The 10951-nt window shown below is 37.2% G+C and overlaps 1 protein-coding gene across 1 annotated transcript in view; it reads left to right on the top strand.

Annotated features, from left to right (window-relative positions):
* Window positions 1–78: 78 nt before the first annotated feature.
* The window catches only part of WDHD1 (WD repeat and HMG-box DNA binding protein 1), an 88323-nt gene continuing 77450 nt past the window's right edge, over window positions 79–10951 (top strand). The window contains 7 exon segments of the mRNA XM_036748512.1: window positions 79–140; window positions 911–1030; window positions 6660–6771; window positions 7584–7735; window positions 9071–9182; window positions 9358–9408; window positions 10498–10593. Coding sequence (XP_036604407.1) covers window positions 954–1030; window positions 6660–6771; window positions 7584–7735; window positions 9071–9182; window positions 9358–9408; window positions 10498–10593 — 600 coding nt within the window. The 5' untranslated portion in view covers window positions 79–140; window positions 911–953.

Raw genomic sequence — 10951 nt, 5'->3', positions numbered from 1 at the left:
TTCCCCGAGCCTCCTCGCGCCTGGTGGTGGAGCCGGCGCGTTGAAGTCGTCACCCGCGCGACGGCAGAGCGCGGGAAACCGCCAGGAGCTTGACTGGTTTAGCCGCGGCTCTTCGCTCGTCTTCTGTCGGTTTAGATTAGGTGAGTAGCGGCCCCGGAGGCTCTGGTTTTCAGCCCTTTTGTCCATGGAGGGAATTATTACCTTGTCGTCTCCAGCTCCATTCTTGTCATGCTCCCGAGAACTGACAGCGCGTGTCCGGGGGAGGGGACCCATGCGCGGGTGAGAGACGGCTCTCACCACGGTCCGCAATCCCACAGTGAAGTACAGTAAACAGTCACCAAAAAGAGGCAATACGGTCCCTGCCCTTAAGGAGCCTACAATTCTACGGAGAATTCAACATTCAAGCAAATTTGTACAAACAAGCTATATACAGGATAGCTAGGAAAAATTAATAGAGGGAAGGCTTCCTGGAGGAGGTGGAATTGTTATTTTATATTGGGCGGGTCTAGAACTAGTACTGATCTAATTAAATTAGGGGAAGTGGGTAGAGAATCCAGGTCAAAAGAGCTATATTCTAGGAAATCAGGGAGTTCATGTTATCAGCCAGCTTTTAAAAATGTTTAAATGTATTGTTTTTTAAACATAGTTGTCATTTCCCAATAATCAGCTGTCCATAGAACCCTCTCTCATAGCATAGCAAAGATATACAGTTAAACCAAAACAAACTCAGGTTTTGACCATATCTGAAAGCATACATGCTTCATTGCAGTCTTGTAATCGCCTCTTTTGAGAGGAGTTAACAGTTTCATCAACTCTCTAGAATGGAGGTTGGTAATTACATTGTTCTGTGTTTTTTACCGTCTAGTTGTTTCTTTAGCTAATTTAAATTTACTATATTTTAAAATTTAAGGTAGGTTTTTAGAAAAACCTGTTTTGGATAGCAAAAGGAGAAGATGCCTGCCACACAAATGCCAATGAGATATGGACATCCAGAGGGACATACAGATGTTTGTTTTGATGATTCTGGCAGGTAATGTATTTTCCTCATATTTTATGCAGATATTAAAATTTTATGCAGATATTAAATATTAGCCCAGTAAACAGAAAAATGTTTAAATGTGTAAGCTTTAAGAAATACAATATACTTTTGTATGTTAAATATACAGTTGATCCACAGTTACTCAAAGAAGGAATAATATAATAGATATGTCTAGAATACAGATGTCTAGAATCACAGACTTTGGAACTGTTTTAGAGTCAGGAAGTCCTGAGTGTCAGTTTTTCACCTCTAAAATAGGGATGATAATTTCGTACCTCTGTTAAAATTAATTATCTGAAATAAAAGGAAACTGAGGACAAAGGTACCAAGCATCTGTGATTTTATTTGTGAAGCTACCATTTGCATATCAAATCACGTCATCTTCTCAGATATCAGAAACCCGGAGTGATTTACAGAGCTGGTTTTTGTAACAGAAAAGAGGAATAAAAAAATGACAGAAACTTGTTTTAAACATAAGTCAGTTGGACAAGGCAAGGTCACTGGACTAGTTAGCTTCTCCTAGGCTTCCTTAACCCTTCTCCAGAAGTCCTTGCCATGTAAGTGGTATCTTTTGTAACCAGAAAGCATACTGGGAAAGAGGAACTTGTAGATAGTAGTTGGCAGTCACCCCATTTTCCTTAGAAGATTGTAATACTCAACTTAGACTCTAGCTCAAGAAAAAAAAGGCAGCTTATCCACTAAGACTGGAAAGAAGTTTGGAGTCTAAACCTACTCCAGCTTCACAGTGCTCCCCATTACTATGGCCACTGCATCCACTGTATCTGGCTCTGACTTCTGTAAGCTGGCCTTCATTTGCCAGCCTTGTTTCACTTAGGGCTGTGACACCTGCTGAGTTCTTTACGACAAGAGCGGTTTGTTTTTCAGGTGTACTAGATTTTGTGTCATCCATAAGTGTGTGCATATTCCATGTACCAATGGTGATTCGAATCATTTTTGCAAAAGGTTTTGTACATTTTTTGGTGTGTTTTGACCGCAGGATAGAATCCCCACTTGCTGCACTAAGCAGGCCAGAGTTAGGTTAGGTGAAGCAGATAATTTTTTTCTAGCCCCTTCCTCATGCCAGGAGGTGAGCAGTGTAGTCTTTGAAAGAAGCTGTTCAGATACCCAGGGAGCTTCCAAATCCTACTGCTGCTTCTTCCAGTAAGAAGACAACCTTGTGGCCTGGGCCACTTGCGTGCAGGGTTGTGACACAGCTCCCAGTGTTATCTGCACCTGCTGCTTTGTCACTTTCCTGTTGCCACAGGACTTTGAGGTAGGTAAAAATAGTAAAATGGTGTGGATGTTGTCTTTTGACTTGCCCATAAAATGGATTTAAGTGAGGCAGAGTTGCATGAAGTTGTTGGACTCACTCTCTCTTCCAGAGTCATTGGAGTCCAGTGGCAAGACAAGAGCCAAGACAGCTGGTGATGTCTTGGGATATAGTGGATGATCTTGGCATCTTCAGTGTTTAACAAATCTTTAAATGCTCCACAGTGCCTGATTTAGCTGCCTTCATGGCCATTGGAACAAATTGTTCTAATCCACCCATTCCACCTGGTGAAATCTTCACATACCTGGGGTAGACACCTCCCTAACTCACTGATGGGTTTGAGAACTCTCAGTTAACCTCAGCCTGGTTTAGCCCATCTGCTGAAATGGTTTACTGGGAAGTGGTTGCTATGCATGCTGCAGTTTCTTGGGGCCACAGGTGAGAGTTGGAAGAGGTCCTTAGAAATCTCATCCCCTTTCCTCCTTTTAAATTTTTTTTTAACTTTCATTTATTTATTTATTTCTTTATATTTAATATATTTAGTTTTCAGCATTGATTTTCACAGGAGTTTGAATTACAAATTTTCTCCCCATTTCTAACCACCCCCCCACTCCAAGATGGTGTATATTCTGGTTGCCCTGTTCCCCAGTCAGCCCTCCCTTCTGTCACCCCACTCCACTCCCATCCCCTTTTCCCTTCCTTTCTTGTAGGGCAAGATAAATTTCTATGCCCCATTGCCTGTGTATCTTATTTTCTAGTTGCATGCAAAAACTTTTTTGTTTTTGTTTTTGAACATCTATTTTTTAAAACTTTGAGTTCCAAATTCTCTCCCCTCTTCCCTTCCCACCCACCCTCCCTAAGAAGTCAAGCAATTCAACATGAGCCACATGTGTATCGTTATGTATAACCCTTCCACAATACTCATGTTGTGAAAGACCAACTATATTCTGCTTCTTCCTAACCTATTCCCCTTTATTGAATCTTCTCCCTTGACCCTGTCCCTTTTTCGAAAGTGTTGTTTTTGATTACCTTCACCCCCATCTGCCCTCCCTTCTATCATCCCCCCTTTTTTATCTTCTTCCTCCTTCTTTTCTGTGGGGTAAGATACCCAATTGAGTATGTATAGTATTCCATCTTCAGGTCAAATCCAATGAGGGCAAGATTCACTCATTCCCCCTCACCTGCCTTATCTTCTCTTCCTACAGAACTGCTTTTTCTTGCCACTTTTATGTGAGATAATTTACCCCATTCTTTCTCTCCCTATCTCCCTCTCTCAATATATTCCTCTCTCATCCCTTATTCATCTTCAACTCACCCTGTGCTCGTTCTCTCTCTCTATATATATATACACATACACATGTACATACATACACACTCACATGTACATATAAACACATATATACACACACACACACACACACATATATATACACACACATCTATATACATATATATATGTGTGTGTGTATATATATATATATATATATACACACACACACATACATACATGCATATTCCCTTCAGCTACCCTAATACTGAGGTCTCATGAATCATACACATCATCTTTCCATGTAGGAATGTAAACAAAACAGTTCAACTTGAGTAAGTCCCTTGCAATTTCTTTTTCTTGTTCTTTTGCTTGATTACCTTTTCATGCTTCTCTTGATTCTTGTGTTTGAAAGTCAAATTTTCTATTGAGCTCTGGTCTTTTCACTGAGAAAGCTTGAAAGTCCTCTATTTTATTGAAAATCCATATTTTGCCTTGGAGCATGATACTCAGTTTTGCTGGGTAGGTGATTCTAGGTTTTAATCCTAGCTCCATTGACCTCCGGAATATCGTATTCCAAGCCCTTCGATCTCTTAATGTAGAAGCTGACAGATCTTGGGTTATTCTGATTGTGTTTCCACAATACTCAAATTGTTTCTTTCTGGCTACTTGCAGTATTTTCTCCTTGATGTGGGAGCTCTGGAATTTGGTGACAATATTCCTAGGAGATTTCTTTTTGGGATCTATTTGAGGAGGCAATCAGTGGATTCTTTCAATTTCTATTTTGCCCTGTGGCTCTAGAATATCAAGGCAGTTCTCCTTGATAATTTCTTTTTTTTTTTTTCCACACATATATTTATTTATTTTTATATGTTCTTGTTATCTCCCCCATTCGAATGAGTTCACTCTGAGTAAGGGTCGATCCATTCTTTGTACTTGTATCTCCAGCACCTAGCACAGCTACACAATAAATACTTGTTGATTGGGTTATTTCTTGATGACACCATGATGATAGACAGCCTCCTTAAGCTTCCATTTCCTTATCTTTTCATGCTTCTCTTGATTCTTGTGTTTGAAAGTCAAATTTTCTATTCAGTTCTGGTCTTTTCACTGAGAAAGCTTGAAAGTCCTCTATTTTATTGAAACTCCATATTTTGCCTTGGAACATGATACTCTGTTTTGCTGGGTAGGTGATTCTAGGTTTTAATCCTAGCTCCATTGACCTCCGGAATATCGCATTCTAAGCCCTTCGATCTCTTAATGTAGAAGCTGCCAGATCTTGGGTTATTCTGATTGGGTTTCCACAATACTCAAATTGTTTCTTTCTGGCTGCTTGCAGTATTTTCTCCTTGATGTGGGAGCTCTGGAATTTGGCAACAATATTCCTAGGAGATTTCTTTTTGGGCTCTATTTGAGGAGGCTATCGATGGATTCTTTCAATTTCTATTTTGCCCTGTGGCTCTAGAATATCAGGGCAGTTCTCCTTGATAATTTCCTGAAAGATGGTATCTAGGCTCTTTTTTTGATCATGGCTTTCAGGTAGTCCAATAATTTTTAAATTATCTCTCCTGGATCTATTTTCCAGGTCAGTGGTTTTTCCAAGGAGATATTTCACATTGTCTTCCATTTTTTCATTCCTCTGGTTCTGTTTTATAATATCCTGATTTCTCATAAAGTCACTAGCTTCCACTTGCTCCAATCTAATTTTTAAAGTAGTATTTTCTTCAGTGGTCTTTTGGACCTCCTTTTCCATTTGTCTAATTCTGCCTTTCAAGGCATTCTTATCCTCATTGGCTTTTTGGAGCTCTTTTGCCATTTGAGTTAGTCTATTTTTTAAGGTGTTGTTTTCTTCAGTGTATTTTTCAGTATTTTTTTGGGTCTCCTTTAGCAAGTCATTGACTTGTTTTTCATGGTTTTCTCTCATCCTTCTCATTTCTCTTCCCAATTTTTCCTCTACTTCTCTAACTTGCTTTTCCAACTCCTTTTTGAGCTCTTCCATGACCTGAGACCAGTTCATGTTTTTCTTGGAGGCTTTTGTTGTAGGCTCTATGACTTTGTTGACTTCTTCTGGCTGTATGTTTTGGTCTTCTTTGTCACCAAAGAAAGATTCCAGAGTCTGAGACTGAATCTGAGTGCGTTTTTGCTGCCTGGCCATGTTCCCAGCCAACTAACTTGACCCTTGAGTTTTTCAGTGGGGTATGACTGCTTGTAGAGTAAAGAGTTCTATGTTCCAAGCTTGGGCGGATGCTCTGCCACACCAGCACTCCTCCTTCCCCAAGAACCCCCAACCCGGACTGGACTTAGTTCTTCAGCAGGCTCTTCACTCCTTCTCTGATCTGCCACTTAATTCCTCCCACCAGGTGTACCTGGGGCCAGAAGCAACTGCAGCTGTAGTTCTGTAGCTGCCCCACCTCCGCTGGCCCCGGGGCGGTGGCTGAACCGCAAACTCTATCTCTGTCCCCAGCAGCTTTTCCCACTAATCTTCTCTGTTGTCTTTGGTGTTTGTGGGTTGAGAAGTCTGGTAACTGCTGCAGCTCACTGATTCAGGGCGCTAGGGCATGCTCCGCCCAGCTCCTGGTCTGGTTGGTCCGCGCCACCCATGCTGGGTTCTGCTCTGCTCAGCTCCCCTTCCCTCCACTCCGCTCCCAGTTCTGTGCGGGATAGACCTTACCCAGAGACTATCCAGGCTATCCTGGGCTAGAGCCCTGCTTCCCTCCGCCACTTTGTGGGTTCTGAAGTTCTAGAATTGGTTCAGAGCCATTTTTTATAGGTTTTTGGAGGGACTTGGCAGGGAGCTCATGCTAGTCCCTGCTTTCCAGCTGCCATCTTGGCTCTACCCCACCTAAATTTTTTTTTTTTAACAGTTGAAAGAAGTTAATGGTATCTTTTGTTTAAAAGAGAGAAATGTGAGTAAATGTATCAAGTGGCAGCTTGAATCCATGAATAAAAATGGTTACAGTGTGTGATTTTTTTTATCATTTAGTAGGACAGAAAAACTAGGTGACTATTGTAATATGATTTTGTGAGTATGGATTGTGTATTTGCATATATATGTATATACATGTAATTTTCTTTTTAAACAGTTGTATCGTAACTTGTGGAAGTGATGGAGATGTTAGGATTTGGAAAGACCTGGATGACGATGATCCTAAATCTATTAATGTTGGAGACAGGGCTTATTCATGTGCTTTAAAGGTATTAAAAATGATTCTGAGATCTTTTTGTTAAAAGATACTGACATAGTAGTCTGAATCTCATACATACTTTGGCAAACTAATGCTTTTTCAAAAGCATTTACTCTTTAAGAAATAAAAACGTCAAGAAATGAAACATGTCAACTTTTGAGTACATTTAGTAATATGGACATGATTTTCAAACCTTTTTGTTGATTTATTTGTTTTTTCTTACCTTCATTTCTGAATATTTTCCCTTCCTTTCCCCTCTATCCTTTGCTTTAAAAAAAAAAAGAAAATTTTGCAAACACAACCAAAGCATCGAGTCTAATACTATATTCAGTATTCTATACTTACAACTCCACATCTCTACAAAGAAGGAAAGCTTGTATATAATTTTAAAAAGTTAAGTAACGTTTCTTACATAAGGGAGCATTTGTCATGCTAGAATCCAGCAAATTAAAATAATAAAGGACAAAGGCATTTTTTCTCTTTAAAAAATGATCTTTACCATATCCCTCCTTTTCTTGAATGTTGGGGTAAAGAATAATAAATCAAATTTTAAAATGTTACCTTTTGAATATTTCCTAATATCTTCTGCCACATAATTAAGTTGATGATTTAACGCTTATTAGAGAAATGGAAAAATGTTTTCAGAGTATGTTTTATAAACTGTCAAGTATCCCAAAAGTACTCATTTGGTATTTAGGAGATTTGATAGTTGTTTGGAGTTTTGAATATGGAGAAATTTGGGGTCAGTTTTGATCCATCCTGTCAAACACTTTTAATTTTACAATTTTATAATTAATTCTGGTATGTACTTTTTTTTTTTAGAAAGGAAAATTGGTCACCTCAGTATCTAATAATACTATTCAAGTTCATACATTCCCTAATGGAGTTCCAGATGGTATACTGACTCGATTCACTACAAACGCAAACCATGTGATCTTTAATAGAGATGGTGCCAAAATTGCTGCTGGATCTGGGTAATGTTTGAAGTTGGAAAAGCTAACGGTTTAGTACAGAATGCCCTCGACACAAGTTGGGATCAGTCAGTGTTGGAGTGAATGTAGAAGGACAGGAATGTTGATGTGCTATCTGAACTAGTCCAGTTATTTTGGAGTTTTGTTGGACCTAATTAGACAAGAAAAGCAACTCAGTAATTCACACTGAGCACATACGCCGAGGACTTCAGTGATAGATAGAGATATATTCCATTATATGCCAAAATATTTGTAGGTTTAGTTTTTGTGTTAGCAAAGAGCTAGAAGCAAGGTGGTTGTTCATCAGTTGGGGAATAGCTAAAAAAAAACCTGTGGTATGTGAATGTACTGGAAATATTAATGTAGAGTATGAAATGGCTCAGGAGTTCAGAGAAAGAAGGAAGATTTGTATAAATCAGTGTGGAGTGAAGTAAGCAGCATTATGAGAGCAGTATATACAATAATTATCACAGTGTAAACAGAAAGATCACTAAAAGAAAAACTCTAAATAATCGAAAAATTAGTGATGCTTCCAGAAAATAGCAAAAATACCATACTAGCTCTGAGTCAGAGAACCTGGAGATCCTATGTGTCACCTTTATTACCTGTGAGACTCTGGGCAAGGCATTTAACTTCTCTGTGCCCATTTCCTCATTAGTAAAATAAGGAATTGCTTAGATAGATGGCCTCTGAGGTACCTTCCTGCTTTAGATCCATGATACTACAATCTTGTGACCTAGTTGGTTTTTGTATATCTGCCACTATGTCACATTATTCTGGGTTTTAAAAATAGTTTTAGGATTGTAAACCCCTTGAAGGCAGGAACTATTTCCTTTGTAACCTCACAATAAATTTTAGCATATTACTTTATAGATGACTCTCAGTATATGTTTTTGATTGAAAAAGTAAGGATACAAAAGTGAATTTTTGATGTAAAGTCTTACTAAAATACTTTTGTTGAAGGCTGGACGAGTGAACCAAGTTTAGATTCTGTTATTTGAAATTTCACTTGTTTATTAGGGATAGGGAAAATTATGGGTTGCTTTGGGACAGGCTCAGTGATAGCTGTGGTACCCCTATAATTTTTAAAATGTAAAATATTTAAATTGGAAATGTAGAAAACCTTAACATATAGTCAGTGAAGATATTTACTAAATTATTAGGATTTTGGACATGCAATTTCAGATTACATGTGTAAGCAGAGCTGAAAGTTAAATAAAAATCAGATATTGCTAAAATACTTGCTATTTTGAAGTATGTATTACTCTGAGTCGTGGTTATTAAAAAGGCTTTGCATTTTTTACTTTTACTCATATACAATCATTTCATTGTTTACAGTGATTTTATGGTGAAAGTTGTGGATGTGATGGATAGTAGTCAACAGAAAACATTTCGAGGACATGATGCCCCTGTGTTAAGTGTTTCCTTTGATCCAAAGGACATCTTTCTGGTAGTTTTTTAATTGTTTTCATTTATTCCTGACTATAAGTGTGTGTTTTTTAGATTTGTAAGAGAATAATTAAGGAGAAACTTATATACAATTTGAAAATTTGCTATATTTCTTTTATCATTTGGATAGGACTTATGAATAGAAATATACCTTTAACTTTTGTTTACCCATTCAGGCATCAGCAAGTTGTGATGGCTCAGTTAAAGTATGGCAGATCTCAGATCAGGTAAACATCCATTTCAATTTAAATATTTGTGTGTATTTCCTGACTTACTAGGTATTTACTGTTTATGATATTGCATGATACCATTAATCTGAATAGCCTAATAGCTGCTTAGATGAGTATCTTTTTATCTCTTCTGCTCATCTCTGAGTGGCATTAGATGGACTTTTTGTCTATTCACATATTTGTGTTATATAGAAACATAATAGATCAAAGGGACATATAAGTAAGTTATATTTATAAAGGCCTGGAGTTATGTCTATAAAGCCTCCAGAGGCTTTTTATTTCCCTAAGGATAAAATATAAACCCTTGTAGTTGTTATTTAAAGTCTTTCATATCCTAGTCCTAACTTATTTTTCCAACTGTATTATGTGTTACTTGTACCCCGGACACACACTACTGTCCAGCCTTATTGGACTGTATGTTGCCTCATATAGAATGATCCGTCTGCTGTCCTCCATGCCTGAAATATATTCTTTCCTCTCTGCCTCTTAGGATCCCTAGTTTTGTTCAAGTTTCAGACCAAGTACCACCTTCTTTATAAGGCCTTTCCTAATTTTCATTCCCCCTCCTACCTCCTTTTTTTACTTCATATATTCCTATAGATGAATTAACTAGCGTTTATTAAGTGCTTCTCACGTACCAGGCACTGTACTAGGCGCCGGGGTTACAAAGATAAAAGTAAAAGAGTGTCAGTCCTCAAGGTGCTTACCAGTATATGTGCATTTATATTCCCCAATAGAATATAAATTGGCACATCAAACAAATGCTTATTGGATGAATAAATGCTTACTCTCTATACATAACCTATATATTTTTAGTAGTAATAATAATTTAAAATTTATATCCTATCTACTTCCAAAAGCACTGAAAATATTAAATTAATATTTTATACATTTATAATTTTAAGATTAACTTAAATATAATTCTAAAAAGTTTCCTGTCATTTTGTGATAATTTTTTATTATTTAAAAATAAAATTTTAACTGAAAAGCTAATATTAGGTTGCTTTAAAACCTGTATATTTGAATTCTGCATAATTTTCTGAGATTTTCACAAAGGGAAATAATTTTCTAATTTTTTAAAATCAGACGTGTGCTATTAGTTGGCCATTGCTACAAAAGTGTAATGATGTGATAAATGCAAAATCAATATGCAGACTTGCTTGGCAGCCAAAAAGTGGGAAGGTAAGTGAAACTTGAAAACATTTTAACCTTTATTTTAATTTTTTGCTCAAATCTGTCAGCTTGATTGCAAGACCTTCAGTATACTCAGAAACTTGAGAATCTAAATCAAAGTTAATATGGAAATAATATAAGATCTTTTTTTCATTGAAGTGTTTAAGGCTAAAATGGCATTTTAAGAATTGTACATTCTACATTAAAAAAACATTTTATTTCTCTTTCATTAAAAAACTGAAATTTTTGCTCTCTTTTTTTTTTACCACTTTGAAATGATGAAAGTTGATGTGTTTTTCATGTAAATTTTTGTTTTGGATTTTGGAATTAGCATTCGAAATATATATTATTCTTTCTATCAATATGT

This window comes from Trichosurus vulpecula, chromosome 3 (genome assembly GCF_011100635.1).
Source record: "Trichosurus vulpecula isolate mTriVul1 chromosome 3, mTriVul1.pri, whole genome shotgun sequence".
Lineage (NCBI taxonomy): Eukaryota > Metazoa > Chordata > Mammalia > Diprotodontia > Phalangeridae > Trichosurus > Trichosurus vulpecula.
Note: the sequence above shows the minus strand (reverse complement) of the source record. Positions and strands in the feature narration are given on the sequence as shown.